The following is an 18752-nucleotide window of genomic DNA, read 5'->3' on the forward strand; positions in this document are numbered from 1 at the left end:
AGAGTTACGGCGCTCCACGCAAAGGCTCTCGCTCCGCCGCACATTCCTAAACACCCAAGAGAGGGGGGGGGGTTGAGGAAAGGGAAAAGGTAGAGGAAAAAGAAGAATAAGAAAAGGAACGAGAATGGAAGTAGGAGGAAAGGAATAGAAAGGGAAGGAAAAAATAAACAAAAGAACAGGAAAAGGAAGAAGAAGAGATAGAAAAGGAGAGGAAGGAAAGACCACGGAATGAAAAGGGGAGAAGAGAAGATGAGAAAGGGGGAAAGAAAAAGGAATAAGAAGCAACGGAAAGAAAAGGAAGGAAAGGGGGAGAGGAAATGAATGGGGAAATAGGAAGAATAAGGAAAGAAAAATAGTAGGAAGAGGACAGAAAGAAAGGAAAAAGCAAACAAAAAAAGGAAAAAGGAAGTGGAAGGAAAGGAAAGGAAAGGGAATAAAATAAAAGAAATGAAAAAAGGAAAGGAAAGGGGAAAAAGAAAAGGAAGGAAAGGAAAAAGGAAACAAAAAAAGAAAGAAGAAAAAGAGGAAGGAAGGAAAGAAGTAGAAAAAGGAAACAAAAAGAAAAGGCAATTATAGGAAGAGGAATAAGAAAAGGAAGCAAATGAAAAATGAAATGGGGAAATAAAGAATGAAAAAAGAAGGGAAGGGAAGGAAAGGAAAGGAAAGGAAAGGAAAGGAAAGGAAAGGAAAGGAAAGGGGTAATGAAGTAGCAGAAGGAAAGGAAAGGAAAGGAAAGGGGTAATGAAGTAGCAGAAATGTGGAAGGGACAGTGGATGATAGTGAGGTTAAAGACCACAGACCAAAGGTAACATGAACAGATGACAGAAACAGAAAATTGAACAGTGATGAAGAAGAAACAGTAAGTGAAATGTGAAGACAAATAATGTCTAAACCAATAGATATCCTGTTATTAGCACTAGTTCACCAGGGAGATTCATTCAGCCCCATCAGTTCAAAGACCCTTCTGGTATCCACATTAACAAACATCTCCAGCTCTTTCTAATGTGTCATTTACAGCATATCAGTGCATTTGAACACCTCAATTATACTAGTATAAAACACTATCAGCTAATAAGTGGGCTCCATTCGTGCAAAGCGTCCCAAAAAGCAGATACTTCTGCCCTCAATCCCTAAAGCCCAAAAACCTGAGAAGAACCATACTTAGCCATGCAGTGAGTATGAGTGTCTGTGTGAGTCTAAATATGAATCTAAAGCTTAAAAACCATGCCATTCATTGTACAATGTTTTCTGAATAATAAAATGTAATATAATTTGTTTTTAATAAGAGAACATGTGTGCATCAGTAGCAGTTGAGGCTGGCAGAAAATCCCAGAGACAACCATGCAGACCCACCTTGTCTTCTTTCTGTAAAAACATAGGGCGAACGAACAGTTACAGAATAACCGAGAACAAATCGTCTATTAACAAACACCCAACCAAAACTTCCAACTATTACCTCAACGCTTCCCTGAACACAATCTCAAGGCCAGCAACAAAGCGAGACAGAGCGTACAACAACGGACAACAGCAACGAACAATGCTCCCACATGAAGGACAGTTGCGCGAGCAAATGCACAGCTAATCCAGTTACAGACGTTTTATGTCATATACTGTAAACAGTAAGGTAAAGAAGCTACATTAAGTTTCTAAGTCAAGTTTATGTTTGAAATCCAGAATGTTGCTGTTTCAAATCCCACAAGTAAATATCACCATTGTACCTGTAACTGCAGAACATCAGGTTGCTCCATCAAAATATATGTGCACTGTAAGTCACTTTGGATGACAGCATCTGCTAAATATATTCCTACTAATTGAAGAAGCAAAAACACAACCTTTCAAATAGTTGGGCAGTCATAATATTTGCTCAAATTCAGACAGAATCTGCCTATTTTGATGGCGTCATGCCTTGGCGCAACATTGCGGAACATAGCGCTGACTGGATGCGAAGAAAGACTGTAAAACACGGGTAAACTAAACTGAAAGCTAACAAAAATGACTGACATTGCAAAACATCAGGTGGGACAAGGAACAAACAGACATAAAGGTAAAAAAACAAAAGGAGGCAGCAAAATGCAGAGAAAAAAAATGAAAGTGGGAAGAAAGGGAGTTAGGATAGGAGGGGAAAGGGAGGGAGGCATGTATGCGCAGTAAGGCACTGTCTTGGTCTTTGTTGTCCTTAAGGAGGGTAGCGTATATTGCGGGCAGCAGCAGGAGCAGCAGCACAGGAGGGACACAGCACACTGCTTCCAGACAAAGCAGCCAGGGAGTTTTTACACCCTTCCTTAGTTATGTTTTATCTGCTTCTCATTCCTGTTCCTGCTTTCTTACTTGCCACTGTCCTGACTGTCATCTGGAAGGATATCAATGCCCCCACCAGTGCTGACAGGAGATGCATCTCCCCCCACTGAAACTGGTCTGGGGTCTGAAAGATTGTTGTTAACACCTACAGGAGGAAAGAGACAACATTTCTACATATGAAACACTAGGGTGACATTCAATAATATCAAAGCCCACTTATAGCATTATATATTTGTATGTGTTGTTTCACACTGCATCTAGGTATCACAATATATTGGTACCAGTTGTCAGTTGATATTATAGATTTACAAAAAAAAAAGATTATTGCCATCAGCTAATATTAGAAATTTAATTGAACCAGAGTTATAATCGTTAACTGAAACTAAAACTATTAAAATAATTTTCATTAGTTTAAATAAAGTTAAAAAAAACAAAAAACAAATATTACATGAAAACCTGGACAATGAAAAGTAGAAATGTTGCCTTGGCAGCTAATTGAAATAAGTTTACGGTGAAGCACTGAAATAAAAGAGGAAAAAAAGAGAATATAAATATTACTAAAATAACACTGAATTGCACACAGTAATTTTTACATTTAGATTACCTGCTATCTAACGCTCACAAAATGTTAAATCATTAAAAACATTAACTACGTAATAATACAGATAAATTGTAATCTTTAGCAAATCTCAAAATGACATTTTTTTCATAATTCATTTTTTTTGCATGTAAATTTTAGTTAGTGTTTTATTTTATTTATTTGTCAGCCGTTTATTTGTTAATGGCCATTGGCCATAACATGAAAATAATTATTGGTTTGCCTGTATCGGCCACAATTTTAATATTGGTGCACCCCTGATTAAGTATGGTGGCAGTGCAGCTTTGTATAAATTACTTTCATTCCCCTTTATATTTCCAGAAGACTCACATATACCATGTTAGTCGATTTCCCACATGTCCAATGTGCTTAAATCTAAAACACATAAGCGGCATTTTCCGACCCTCACCCGTGTCACTCTGAGAGTCGGGACTAGGAGTCACACTGACGCTGATGGTCTTCTCTTCACTGCTCTCCGAGCCATGTGTGCTACCTGACCCTGCCACACCAGGTTTCCGCACTGGAGTGGTGCCACTATCACTTATGGACACTCGATGAGGTGGGACGCTTGGTTTGGTTTGCTTTACTAGACCGAGAAAAAGTAAGAGAGAAAAGAGAGAGATAAGAGGAAGGATCAAAAGCAACATAAAAACTGACAGATGATTGTGTGATCATTGTGTGGTTTCTAACAAGTAGATGTGACAGATGGACAACTAGATGAGAGAGGAAATCAGGAGTTTGATCCAACAGTGTTAGTCATTCATTGAAAGGGTGTTTCAAAGGTCCAATAAGGCCATAAATCTTAAGTAAAAGGGGACCCAAACACAAACAAACACCACACACAAAAACAGCGCAAAGTATAATCTGAAATCTGTTCGTGAATACATCACCTGTGGTATATTGAAGCATTAAGATCATGAAAAGATTTGTAAGCAAGCATTAAAAAAAATACTTTTTGAAAACGTTATCACAACCAAAGCCACCTCAACCAGAAAATCAAATCAGATTGGCTAAATAGATGGATAAGGAAACGAAAACAACAGACAAACCCATGTGTTTGAAGTGGAACATGCAAACATGCATTAGATTTGATTAGCAAGGGAATGTACCATCCAAGAGGAGAGGATCTACACAAAGAACAGACCATAATACCTTCAAAGTCCAATCTAGTTTGCTTACCATCATCTGCAAGAGGAAAACATAGCAACACAAACAAGTTCCTTTCAATTCTACATCAATCTTTGATCTTGCAGGCATTTCAATAAATATATGATGAATGTTTCTCATACTATAAGCTACAGAAGCTCCTTCTGGTTTCTGTGTACATTGGTCTCAATGATCTTAACAGGTGTCTGAGATGTTATGGGTAATTAGTGTAAATGGTTGAATGCAAATCGATGTGCACAGTGAAATAATGCAGGTTTGGTCAATGAGCGTGTGATGTAAGTAGGGTGTGTATTCTGAGGGAGAGCGATGAAGAGATTGTACTGAGTACGTACGGGTGAATGCAGAAGGTTTGACTATTTTGTTTGGTTTGTTGGTTCCCCATGGCTGTTCAACAGAAAAAGAAACAATACTATTAGACAAGATAACACAAATTCAGATCATTAAGTGAAAATCAGAAGAATTAAGTTGTATACTGAACTATGGAGCATATCATCTAACCTTCAGCACAGAAGGGACAGAGGGCCGCCATCCTGACTTAGTCTTCTTGTTGTCACGTGCTCTGGTCTTGACGCTAAGGTGCTTCATATAAATGGCAACTGCTCCAAAGATGCAGTTACTAAAGGAATAAAAGAACAGAAATGGTTACAAAGAATATTGAAATTTGGGGGGGAAAGCTGCTTTATAGCTTAATCTGTTACTTCAACAGTGTAATTCTGGGGGAAAAAAGGTCATGTTATTTAGGGTTTTTGTCACCCTTTGTGTGACACTTGATGGGTTTTAGGGTGGTTCACAAAATGTTGGTATTCTAAATAAACTCAGACCATCAGCACTTACAATTCACCTAATTTGTATTACATTGCATATACAATTAAATTACTGCTTAAAAGTTTGGGGTCAGTAAGATTTTTGAAAGATGTCTTTCATGCTCATCAAGGATGTATTTATTTGATTAAAAATAAAGCAAAAACAGTGAAAAAAATTATTCAAATTAAAAATAACTGTTTTCTATTTTAACATATTTTTCATATATTTAATATCATATATTTAAAGTGTAATTTATCCGTGTGATGGTAAATCTGAATTGTCAGCAGTCATTTTACCAGTCTTCAGTGTCACACGATCCTTCAGAAATCATTCTTAATATGCTGATTTGGCGCTCAAGAAACATTTCTCATTAATTATCAATGTTGAAAACAGTTGTGCTGCTTAATATTTTTGTATATATTTCTTTTTTTCACAATTCTCTGATGAATAGATTTTTTTTACATTACAAAATGTCTTTACTATCACTTTTGATCAAATTAATGCATCTTTGCTGAAAAAAGTATTTATTTCTTTAAAAAAAAAAAATCTTACTGACCCCAAACTTTTGAATGGTATTGTATATTTTTAGCCCTCTGAGTTCACTATACAAAAAAATAATGAATGTCACACAGTTGCAGTGAGACACGGTGTGTGTACAGAGGTATTTTCCTCCTGCATGTACTGAAAAAGTGCAACTGAAGTCATGTGATCTGCGACTAGTCAGTGCAATCCCCTAGCGTACTATCAAATTGTCCATGTACCTCATAGGGAATCTTAATATTGGCATCAAGCCATTTCCTTCACTTTAAAAGAGCAGCAGAATCTCCAGTAAAGGAGGAGAAAGAGAAGAGGGAGAGGGAGGAGGACTGGGAAGGGGAGGGACAGAAGTCTGGAGGAGGAGACTGTGCACATGTGCATGCCCATTGTCTCATGCACACATGGATTAAGTGATGCAGCTGTGCATGACAAAATGAACAAATGCAACAGCTGCAAGCATCCACTAACAGCCTTTCTCACAAACACATTGTGCGCCATCTAACTTCAGCCTGGAGTTCTTTTCATAATACATGTTTATATTGCATTTCTTAGCAAGACCAACCAAACAATATAAACTGGAATGACTGATAACTTCATGAAAACAAAATTTTCATTTGAAAAGATGTTTACAACTACAGAAAAGTAAATAAATACAACTACATTAAAGTGACTGTTTAATGACTTTAATGACATACACAGAAACCAAACAAAAAGTTATAAAGACACAAAACAACACACCAATCTATAATGTAACAATGATCACATAGAAAAAGATCTGCACTTAAAAAAAAAGACAAGAAGATAAAGAAAAAAGACAACTCACCTTTTGTCCTTGTCGGCAACAATTGAGGGGCTGCAAAAAGCAAAACAGAAATAATTAGAGGGATATCAAAGGAAAAATGCAGTATAATGCTGGTCTTAAGGACTCACCGCTTAAAGTTAAGTAACATTTTTTCTCCCTCGTTCTCTACCGGTTTTTAACTCTTGTTTTAGGACGGTGGAATCTGAAGTGTTCAAGCTTTTCCTGACTCAAAATGACAGTAACTGTTGTATTGTTTGTAGAATTCAAACTAATGAACATATTCTTTCACTTGCAAATGAAAATAAATAAATAAATTTAAAAAAAGATCTACAAAAAATGGTAGTGCATCAAAAATTGCACTCCAGGCAAATTTTGAAAAACAAAACAATGCAATGAAACGGTCTCTTGCAAACCTAGATGTCTGATCTACTGTACACTATCTTCTCAAACTGCAAAAACTATGACGACACTCTGCTAAGGCATTGAGATTGTCCTACGGCGATGTCCAGAAGCAAGCGAAGCGCTCCGGCAGTGGAACTTGCTATTTAACTGTGTTTTTGCCTGATGCAACCGGCATGCAAGAACATGGAAATCAGACACTTATGTTTTCCTATGATAATAAAAAAAAATGAGGAGTGTGATAAGGAATCCCCATCGTCTGGCCAGTCAAAAACCTTGATCCGCCTCTCAGATTAAGAGTGCAGCCAATGAGAGCGTCTGTAAGTGAGGTCATTACTGTTGTACTGAGGGAGGAGAATGAATGAGGGGGAAAAAAACTGAGCGAGAGGAAGCGGATAGTGTTTGGGAAAACAGAGGACGATTGTGTGAGTGCATATGAAGACTGAATACCCATATTGAGGCCACTTAGACATCAAAAGAATCCGTGTGAAGTCTCTGAGGACGCATTATGACTCTAATAATGTCACTGAATGTGTGAGACACAATGTCTTACATGCATTTTTTGGCAATGCAGCCTCTATATCTCTTAATGTCACTTTACCCTGGTGGAATATTAACTGTCCTGTCTCATTGCAAACCGGCTTTTGTCTCTTGCTCTCTTTTTTTTGTCTCTGGCCTCAAACCTGACCCCTGCCTCATCCCCCTTTCCATCATTCTCTCTGGCAGAGAGCCAGAGATCAGAGACTTCCTGCCAGCGTGGCACTTCTGACTCCATCCTCTCTCTACCACTTCCTCTCTCTTTGCCACCATTTCTTTCTTCAAGATTAATAGGACAGACTTCAAGTTGTAACATTGTGTGTTTTTAATAGAAAGAACAGGTGTGCCTAGGAAGAGCATCCAAACCACCTTGGACTGCAGGATTCACGACTGCCGAGTGCTAAAACAAATGGAGTCTGAATCAAATGTTAAGATATAAAGACTGCAAAATAAATGCAATATAAATCTAAAACAACATGGCATTCTGGCTGGCTGCATACTGAACTTCCGATTCATGAACAAATGTCTCTTATAAGCCAGTTCTTTTAATCAATCACTTAAAAAGAATCACAAATGATCACAGTTTGATGAATCCTTACTTGAGCATTACTGAATCAACATCTGACTCACTATTCTCAGTCATTTCCAACATATTAATGGCTGCTGAAAATCCAGCTTTGCCATAACAGGAATAAATAACATTTTAAAATATATTAAAACAGAAAACACTTTTTTCAAATTGTAATAACATTTCACAATATTACTGTATTTGAGATTTAAAAAAAAGCAGAAAAAATGGTGAGCATAAGGGGCATATTTAAAAAATGGGGCATCTTCCACAGTCCCAACTTCTGAATGCTACCGAATACAAAATGTATTATTGTTTTCATATATGCAGATAGGAACTACACAACACATGGTCCACAGGATAAACCTTTTAACCGAGGGATGTGTGTGGTTTTTTTACTGTACAGTGTGCAGTGAGCACCAGTTTATCCATGCTGGCTTTTATTGTGCAAAAATAATGAACTGAAATCAGATTGTCAGTGTGTGTTCAGTGGAGGCAAAAGGCTCAACAGTCTCCTCCTGTCTCACGTCCTGCATGGGGTCCTCACTTTCCGTGGGGTGTAATATTAATGCTTACAGCCCCACGTTTACCCTCTAATGTGAATCTACTGCACTCATTGACCCTTCATGATGAACTAACAATTAAAGAACCCAAGTTGCTTTGCTTAAAGGAACAGTTTTCCTTTCCTTGGCAATTAGATTTCTTTTTTACACTCACATTCACGTCATCAGTATGATTTACTTCCATGGAATGCACAAAATATTTGCAAGGATTGGAAACTGAAATATACTGGTATTAAAATTCTGTCTTATATCATTAGACATGTTCATGTAATGCTGATAAATGGCAGATATTTGCATTCGTTTGATCGAAAATACAGTAAAAGAGTAATATTGTTTTGTGATGAAAAAGAACAGCATTTATTTGAAACAGAAATCTCTTGTATTATTACAAATGTTCGTATTGTCACTTTTGACATTTAAATGTGTCCTTGCGAAATAAGTCTTAATTCCTTTTTAAAAAATTCTGATCGTAAACTTTAACTGTTGTGTAAATTAAATAAATAAACAAATACACACACTAAAAACTTAAATCAATCATTTTAAAAGTGAATTTAATTACTTTATAACAGTATGAAAAATATGTAACAATAAGGGATGGCTAAATATCCAATACTGACCAATACATTTCTTAAAATATCTCTATTATTGGCAGATAATCATTATGGTACCAATATACTGTGGGAATACAACTAGGAATACAGCACATAAGTCATATAGACTACACTCATTATTGTTTTGTTTTGTTTGTACTTTTTGTTCTGGAAAAGAGCAGCCTTGTCATTGTACTAAATATCTCCTAAATATCTGTGTTTTAAGAAAAACTGAAAAATTATATTGGTTTTAAACCATGTCCATTTTAGGTAAACAACCATTTAACTTTTGCCTTACGTTTTCAAAAGGTGACTGAACTGCATCAGTTTAAGCAAAGAAGCCCCATCTACAACAAAAGAACAATTTTAGAGCCAAGAATGAAACTTCAATGGATACATCAGCTGATCTTTATAGTTAATTGAACTGCATATAAAGCACAACAGAGAGTGGAGTGAATTCTGATACTGCTATTATAGAATTCACTGCAAGAGGTCAAACAGCCCAGCAGCAAGAAGATCCTGTGCAGTATGACACATTCAATAGGCATCACTTAGCAGCCGGTGAGTGAATATCGACAGAGACTCAGGGGTTCTGATCCGCTGTGAATGCAGATTTGACAATAGCTGTATTCTGTCTAGGTGAATCGAGAGGGAGAAGTGTTTGTGATGCTCTTCCCCACTGCATAGATGGTGTTTGACTCAGCAGGGCACCACAAAAATCCCACAGCAGACAGTTAGAAACAGGCTCAGATTATAGGTTAGGCACTGCGGAGGGCAGCAATAGGCAAAGGTCTGGCTCTGTGTTTCAGACAAGACCAGAGCACCTGCTGGTTCTCTTACAACCATGACATGAGAGTCAAATGGCGCTTTTCCACTGCATGGTACAGCATGGTAAGGCTCGGTACGGTTCACTTTTTGGGGGTTTTCCACTGGGTACAGTACCTGGTACCGTCAAAAGAGAAAACAGACACCCTGTAAACTCACCGTAACAAATGGGATAATTCCACCAAAACTAGGGATGCATTAATAGCAATTCTAAATTTATAAACTATAAATTAATCTGTTAAATAAGATAATATTAATAATAATAACCATTTTATTTTATTTGTCAAATGAATGTGTGTGTGTGTGTGTGTATATATTATATAGCGTCTGGGTATGCAGGGTATGCAGGTGCATATGGGCCCGGGCGTATTGGGGGCCCGCCGAGCCGAGGGGGAACCTTTAGGCTAATTGAAACGTAGGAACGAATAGAGCCCTGCATGGGCCCGGCCCTTCCGACAGCATATCAGAATTCTCTCGGCCTGAGTCTGAGGAGAGTGGAAGCTGAAGCGCGCTTTGTTTGTATTCGTCTGATTTTTTCAACATGCATTCAAATATTTATTAGTTTATTTCATGCTGCAAATATTAAAGAGGAAAATATCATTGATTCACATGCAAACTTAAATCTTAAACTACAAATTTAAGAGCATAAAAACACATTTATTGTTTGTAGTATTTTATTATGAAGTTGACAGAAGGCTGACATGACACTTTGTGTTTTAATATAAGTAACAAAGCACAAAGCTTATTGCGATTATTGGGTGGCTTGCGTGCTACAAATGATGAATGGACTTGAAAACGTTAAATATTATTTCCAAGCATTTATACCGTAAATAAAACAGCTTGTGAATACACGTAACGTTAATCACTTCAGAAAAATCAACAATAAGTTAACCGAGTTGGAGCTAATAACGTTGTGTGTATGTGTGTGTGTAAAATTTCTTATAATAACAGTTCTTACTTGGCCTCAAACATCCTTTCCAGCAAGGATTCAGCTACTGCCTTCTCCTTCATCTCCATAGGGATGCGGTCGGTTGGACGATGGGATTCCACGTCATTTAGTTCATGCTCATTGGGAGTCATTCCCATCATCCTCTTTTGCCTAATGTGGGAAACAAGTAAAAGGTAGACAGGTATGGTAATCGAGCACCAGGGATAGATGAGTACTTGTTAACAGGGCCTGACATTTAGCTTTTCCAAGACTTTACAAAAATGTAATCTTATATGTAAACATAATGTGCATTGTGAATGCAAAGTGCTCCAGGTTCACTTTATTTTGAAATATACTTGCGGGCCCCGTGACTCTCACCTGAAGTCATCCAGCTGCCGCAGTATCTCTGGACTCTGCATGAACTGTATTTCATAAGCAAAGCGTTTTTGTTGTTCTTCGTTAATCATTTCAGGACGCATGCGATCTGAAGGACCACAGTGAGAGAGATAAATGGATTTAATGTAACTACGGCAATAACACAATATTAACATTAAGTGCAGTGATCTGATTTCACTCACCCAGTTCAGAGGCTAAGTTATTTGGCATAGATACTTTAAGAATCTGGAAGAGAGAATAAACAAATAAAGGATAATTATAAACAAATTACAGTTAACTCTAGGTTTTATTTCAAATAAATAAGTATGGAGAGGACATTATAAAATATAAGCTAAAACTTTGATATTGTCCTCCAGTGTTAGATGTAATGCAGTACAGCACCACCAGAGGTCACAACAATATAAATAACCAGAGAACTACTTTCTTTCAGAGGCTAAGTTATTTGGCATAGATACTTTAAGAATCTGGAAGAGAGAATAAACAAATAAAGGATAATTATAAACAAATTACAGTTAACTCTAGGTTTTATTTCAAATAAATAAGTATGGAGGACATTATAAAATATAAGCTAAAACTTTTATATTGTCCTCCAGTGTTAGATGTAATGCAGTACAGCACCACCAGAGGTCACAACAATATAAATAACCAGAGAACTACTTTCTTCCATTTCATTTTCAGCTCAGTCCACAGGTCCATAGCTTTAATGTCAACTCAAAATGTGCACAGAGAGAGAAATATTCAATAGGAAAAGAAAGACTAAACATAAAAATAAAACATGAAAAGGGGGGGGGGGAAGCAGTCATTGATCAGGGGAGGTCATTCCCATGACTCAAAGCAGGAAGTCAGGGTCGGACAAACAGAGAAAAAAGAGAGACAGAGAAAGAAAACATTTCTAAAAGAGGGGTAAAGAATGCAGAAAAAAGTTACATTGGACAGAAGGGGCAGGCAGACAGACCGGAGGAAAAAGACAGAAACTTCAAACAATGAAATCAAGTCTAAACAGAGACAGATTGGGGAGAAACCGACGAAATGACCTGATATATCATATGAAATTGAAAGAAAGAACTGAGTAACATACTGTCCATTTCTAATTGCATCTAATGACAGTCAGAAAGAACCATAAATCTCACCCATAGCAAATATGACATGAAAAAGCACAGAAATAAGAACTACATTCAATCCCATTAATGTAATTAAAAACAGCCTAACTTGACAAAGATTTCAGTCATTTTAATGCAAATTTCAAGCTATGATACAACTTTATTGGTCTAAAATCATTTTAAACAGCTTTCTAATTAATTGAGGTTACATGGAACATTTGTACTTTTAAAAACATTTTTAAAATTTTGTTTTTATGATTCATAAATAATTTTTTTGAAAACTCTTAATGATAAAAGCCGTCCATGGACATGTGAGGGTTATGCATCAACTACCATTCTGCATTTTTATTTCACCAGAAATGTCTTTACAAATCTCTTCTTTTTTTTTCGTACTTGCTGCACTTGTCTTTTTATTTGTTCCGTGTGTATTTTCATATTAATCTGCCTCATTATTTCAGAAAACAATATACTAAAACATTAGACAGCTTTCTTCACTTTGAAAGAAAACGAGCTCAAAGATAAGATTGACGGACAGCAGATCACCTGTGTGATAAATAAAATACAGCTTCAAAAAAAAAAATCCCCAGCATTCCTTTAGGGGGTCTAACAAAATCATAGACAATAAAATAAGGGGTGGACTGAAAAGTGTGACAGAACAGAGAGGCCGACTTGTAAAGTGATAAACAAACTCAACAGCCGAATGTCTAGAACCCTTCTTGTTCACATACCGCTCCTTTTTCCAAGAAATTGTTGTAGAATTCCCCAAAGTGCTTCTTGGTGTCTTTGGCATTGAAGTTCTTGAAGAGGTCAGCATGAAGGTAGCATAGCTAAGACAAGGGGAAAAGAAAGAGAGAGAGATCGAGTGAGGAAGATTAAAGAAAGACAAAACTGACAGATTTAGACACCAAGAATAGAGGGATAGTAATACATGCTAGGTTAACCTATAAGTTGGCTTTATTGACTGAATGGAGAAGCAACTAAACATTTCAAAATTTCAGAGACTTTTTCAGAGCACATGCTGACCAGTGAGAAAAGAGTATTAGGAGGGATGACAGGGACAAATGGACCAATCGAAAATTAATGAACACAACATTTGGATTTGAAAGCAAACATAACTTGTCAAACTCAATATTATATTAAAGGAAAACAATATAGGGTAAGATGTCCACCTTCATTTTATTTTTCCCTTGACCACAGATATCACTAAATCAAATTTAATGAATGGTTATGCTCTAAATAGTTTACATTTTTCTGAAAATCAACATCTGTGAGATTTATCCTATCTGAACAGTTCTGAAGTTGAATGAAGAAAGAGATGAAGGATTTGGGATCTGGGAGACGGTACCTGGGGTAGACCGCATTGGCTGCATGCCAAATAAAGGAAGAAATACTCATGCTTTAAATCACATCTAAATACATGACACACCCACCCTCAAAACACACACAAGATTCATAGCTGAACAAGAGGTAATGTAAGAAACACACTGAGCCTCACATAGTAAAGTAAATGCATGCATGCATTGCGCACTCACAAAAATAAACAGCCACACATCGTTTAAGTTCTTACCACAGGAGCACAGTCAAACTGTAACATGACATGATGAATGAAGACCAGTAGGTGGGTGGGCCTGGACTTCAACAGCTCAATACTGTTAAAGTGACTGCACTGATCATCCACCATCTGAGAAAAAAAGTGATTACAGAAATAAAAAGTAATAATAATAATAAATGGGAAGATTTTTTAAATGTTCTGAAAGAAGTCTCTTATACTCACAAAGTCAACATTTATTTGATCAAAAATACTGTGAAAGGTCATAATTTAAAATAACTGTTTTCCATTTAAATGTATTTTATTCTAAGTGTAAAATTTTTTTTATTTATTCCTGTGATGGCAAAGCTAAATTTTCATCAGCCATTACTCCAGTCTTCAGTGTCACATGATCCTTCAGAAATCAATCATTCTGATATGCTGATTTGCTGCTCAGGCAACATTTCTTATTATCAAAATATCAGGATAATTTGATGAATAGAAGGTTGAAGAGTACAGCATTCATTTAAATTATATATATATTTTTTACATTTTATATTTCTTTACTGTCACTTTTGAACAATTTAATGCAAACTTGCTGAAAAGTATGCATTTTCTTCCAAGCAAAAAACAAAACAAAACAAATTCGAATGGTAGTGTACAGTATATAATCCTAATATTTTTATATAACTAATTGTTTAAGGCTTGTGAGCATTTGAAGTTAAGGACCAGGGTTTTGTTGATGCATGCTGTTACAAAATTGTTTTAGTATACCATTTTATTTAATACATTTACAAATTATTGCATTGCATTTATGCCAAATCTGTACTGCACTATAACATTAAGAATTGCATGAAATATATTTCTAAACACTTATATCTGCTTAAATTAGAAATATAAATGAAAAGGAATTATTCCAAATATTTCTACCTCAAAGATTCTAAAAGAATCATTAAGGAACAGGAATATTCACTATTTCCATCCATACTAGTTCTGAGCTAAAGTATAACTCACAGGTTGCTCATCATTCTCAAAGTCTTCATCCTCTGCTCCAATTATGTTCATGGCTGGATTTGAACACTGAGCACCTGATGGCCCGCGCTGTCGAGAGACAAAGAAGAGATGAAGAAAGCATTAACAGACATAATCTTGTAAAACGATGTTTGCAGGTTCATGCTCTTTAGATTAGTAGACTGAGTTTCATTACAGGACAATAAGGATGACTTGATGGCCCGGGGCCAGGCTTCAATATTCCACAGTAGGAAAATGTACGAACAAATTCAATAAAGAGGTTAAAGTTTTGTTAAGAAAGTAAAAAAAAAAAAAAAAGCATTGCAGCCAATGACACAATACAGTTCTTTCCACAATACAAAAATGATCATGGATTAAAAACAAAGCCCTTAACAAATGTTACATGCTATGTGTAACATTATACTGCCATTATCTGATAAATTATAATTAAAAGAGAAAACAGTGAGTAGCTGCCACAAATATTCTGACTTGAGGCTAAATTAAAAAATTAATGCTCTGAACCGGAGCTCAGGGAGCCAAGAAGAACATTTAAACACGGAGGAGAGTGACTGAATATTCATACTCTAGCACCTAAATGAAGTGCATTCTTTCACACGAGATAACACTGTGATCATATTTCTATTTCTTTCTACCTGTTGATAAAAAAAACCTAAAATTCAATCAGAGGAATACTCCATAGACCAGTCCAATGAATCTTGGCCACTGGCTGTAAATGCAACAGCGTTCTACTGTGAGAGCTGCTGAGAACAAATTTCCTCTGTCGCTGTTGTGCAATAAGAACTCAGTGGAAAGAAGCTGAAAATCCATGTGCAAGCCGAACTCCAGCAATTCAACAGACTAACAGTGTTTATTTTAGTAGAAACAAACAAGCAATTGTGACAAATACTACAAGCACAAATCGAGCTAGTGTTTTCTCTGTGAAAATGTTTTAATCTCAGATAAATTGTGCGTGTGTTTCCTAAACATTTAAAGGATAGTTCAGTCAAAATGTAATGTTGTTATCATTTACTCACCCTCATGTCGCTCCAAACCTGTACGACCTGTATCAGATTGCAAGTCATACAGGTTTTGAAAAACATGAGGGTGAACAAATGATGACAGAACGTTAATTTTTAGGTGAACTATCACTTTAAGCAGAGAGAGAGATACAAAACAGTCAACACAGATCAACATCATGTCAGAGCAAATCACAGCAGTGGTGTTTTGTTCCTGAATGAATTAGTGGTTTTGAACAAAGCAGTTGAATTAATGATTCATAAACGCGTCACTTGTTGCCATCTAGCATAAAACAGAAAGCAGAAAGATTCACTACAGAGATTGTGCATGATAGTGTCTCATAACTCTGCTATGTTTACCAGTGTATGGCCCAGACTCTGCTAGACCCCCTTCGGGTTGGTGAGAACATGGAGGAGTGTAAACTCACGGCAAAAGACACTCTGAGACGAGTCAGCTGTGCCACCCCACCTACTACAGCACATTCCTGATTTTATTACGCATCCAGAAACATTTGTGTCTTGGCAGCTGTAATGTCTGACAGTTTATGCCATTGTGTATTAGTTCATTCATTGTCTTTAATAAGATGTGATTTTAATCTAATTACACAAATAAAAACTCTTTTATTACCCTTCAATAATATACATTTCATATACATATGACTTCAATAAACACATATTTTTGTGTTTATTGTTAAACAAATGTACCTATTAGATTTCACGTTAATATTTCTGATTCTAAGTCAGTTATGTGAACATAAAACAGTGTTATATTATAAAAATATAACATTTAACAATTAAATAATTAGCATTTACTAACTACTACTACTACTAAATAATAAATTGCAATTACAATATATATTATTTAAATTAATTATTAAATAAAACGTAATTTCCAAGCACACTGTACTAAATTTGTACCAAAGCCAAAACAAATTAAATAAATTAAATTCAAATAACTAAATGTATTTATTTATTTATGTTTATCAGCAACAATGGCTATATTCATGGCAACATTAAAAATATCATTTCAATACATCATTTACAATAATATAACATTTTCTTAAATATTTAATTGTAATGTATTAAAATAACACATTTAATAATATAATTATATATAAAAATATATTAACTTGATTAATTAATACATTTTTTCTTACACTTTTTTTTTTCCTGTGAAAATATTCTGTTTCCCAGGCGCATTGTACAAAATTTGTAATAATCAGAAATACATGTAATTATAGTTAGTTGTATTATATTAAACACTAAATTAAAAACTACATTAATAATAATAAAACTGTAATTACTATTTAAAAAAATTTATAATTAAATTAATTAATACATTAAAAATAATTTAAAAAAAAAAATTTCTGTGAAATTTTCCACAAACTCCCAAGCACCCCCTTGAGGCCTCCTGAAAACCACCTTGAAAATTCGTACTCTAGTTGGTTTTGTAATAATGTTGGAAACTGTGATTACGCCATCTCTGTTACCAAATCAGAAGCAGGCCCCTTATAAGAACATCAAGAATGAATGGAAACAAACAAACACTGGCAGCTTCAGATGTCTTTACCCCGTTATGTGCGTCATCGCAATCCATGCTGTCGTAGGTCGCACCAACACCGGTAAACCGGGCTCCTGCAAAGACACAACATCATGAAAGCCTGGAATGGCGTCCTTTGTCAACAAGACAAGCTAATACAAACACAAAGCTGAGCACATACAAACATACTGCCAGGAGCAAATCCAATTGGGCCATAGGATAAAAGTATATAAAGCGGCGAACAACAACATCAAGATCAGTCAATAAATCAATAACAGACAGACCAATGTGGAAGAACTAGACCCAGATGCGGTCTACCAATAAAGATGGTTATGAATGAATAATAGTGACTTCAGTTCTCAGCGGTCAAACGATCTAGAATTCAGTTTATTTGTTGTGTTCCTTTCCTTATTATTCTCCACCTTTGGAATAATAGATATGATATCTTTACTACAGGAGAGATTTGAAAAGGTTTGTTTGCTTCTTATGATCTAATCTCAATGAACATCAATGACGGCATAAATCGACTGTATTGAGTCTCGCAGTGAAAGTGCACTGACTTCTGGACAAAAAAAAGAAGAAAAAAAAAAAAAAGGCAGATAGCTGGGGAATGCCTTTGCATACCAGACTACCGCATGCAACTGTTCAGACAATGGCCTTGTCCTCTGCACTGGAGCAGTACGATAGCACAGGCCTAAAATAACCGCTAATGGAGCTGTGTTTGTGTTCTGGTTTTATCAGCTGCTTTAATCAGCCATGTCTCTGAGATCTTCAAAGCTTTCCAAAGAGCAGCGTCTATAGTGCAGGCAAGCATAAAGAGAAAAGAGAGAGAGAGAGAAAGGAAGTGGGTGTAATTTCCTCAGGAAACGATCACAGCCATTTTTTGTCAACCTGTCTGCAAAAGTCATGTTCAGAGTATCAGAGAGCATAAAACAAAGGAAAAAGACAAGGAGGGACAAACACATACACAAGAGTATGACACACAAAAGCGTAAGGTGAAAAGATTTATGGCACTTTCCACAACTCGGGTACTCTTTGGGGTCCCATTAGTGTTTCAATGCATTACAGATAGAAATATGATGTTTTAATTTGTAGAGAGAACTTATATGTGCTCTTTATTTTCATCAAACATATGTTCCATGAAATATTATCAAATAAGCATGAACAGAAGCTAGTCTGCAATACATAAATGTCTGTAAACCACATAAAATGGAGATTTCTGTCTTGCAGAGGTCTTGACCTCTTGAACTCTAACAATTAAAATAATACAAAAGACACCAAAATAATACAAAAGCTAAGCAGTTTTTTATTCAACTGATATTCAAATCATTTCAATTGATAAAATGTATATAAGAAGTTCATTAAATTTTTAAGTAAATAATTTTTAATGACAGAAAATGACTGTTGTTGCTATATAATAATAAATAAATAAAGAGTTTTAAACTATTTTAGTATTTAACTATTTAAGTATTAAGTTTAGAAAATAAATTAATATAATAAATAAATAAAACAACTCAAAACAAATATAATAACTTTTTTTTTTTT

At 35.6% G+C, this 18752-nt stretch overlaps 1 protein-coding gene across 5 annotated transcripts in view; it reads right to left on the reverse strand.

The window, feature by feature from the left end:
- LOC107723498 (rho guanine nucleotide exchange factor 1-like) overlaps positions 1–18752 on the reverse strand; it is a 40697-nt gene that overhangs the window by 8941 nt on the left and 13004 nt on the right. Inside the window, exons 2-15 of one of the 5 annotated variants that reach the window (XM_016532153.1) lie at positions 17238–17302; positions 14655–14741; positions 13680–13793; positions 12841–12939; positions 11195–11237; positions 10995–11100; positions 10647–10787; positions 6228–6257; positions 4562–4679; positions 4396–4447; positions 4076–4081; positions 3306–3482; positions 2329–2443; positions 1354–1365 (exon numbers count right to left, since the gene is read on the reverse strand). In XM_016532153.1, coding sequence (XP_016387639.1) covers positions 1354–1365; positions 2329–2443; positions 3306–3482; positions 4076–4081; positions 4396–4447; positions 4562–4679; positions 6228–6257; positions 10647–10787; positions 10995–11100; positions 11195–11237; positions 12841–12939; positions 13680–13793; positions 14655–14741; positions 17238–17264 — 1127 coding nt within the window. In that variant the 5' untranslated portion in view covers positions 17265–17302. Of the gene's footprint in view, positions 1–1353; positions 1366–2328; positions 2444–3305; positions 3483–4048; positions 4082–4395; positions 4448–4561; positions 4680–6227; positions 6258–10646; positions 10788–10994; positions 11101–11194; positions 11238–12840; positions 12940–13679; positions 13794–14654; positions 14742–17237; positions 17303–18752 lie in introns of all 5 variants that reach the window. The other 4 variants (XM_016532152.1, XM_016532155.1, XM_016532154.1 and 1 more) reach the window with 4 other exon arrangements.

Source organism: Sinocyclocheilus rhinocerous, unplaced genomic scaffold (genome assembly GCF_001515625.1).
Source record: "Sinocyclocheilus rhinocerous isolate Xijiao unplaced genomic scaffold, SAMN03320098_v1.1 scaffold241, whole genome shotgun sequence".
Taxonomy (NCBI): Eukaryota; Metazoa; Chordata; class Actinopteri; order Cypriniformes; family Cyprinidae; genus Sinocyclocheilus; species Sinocyclocheilus rhinocerous.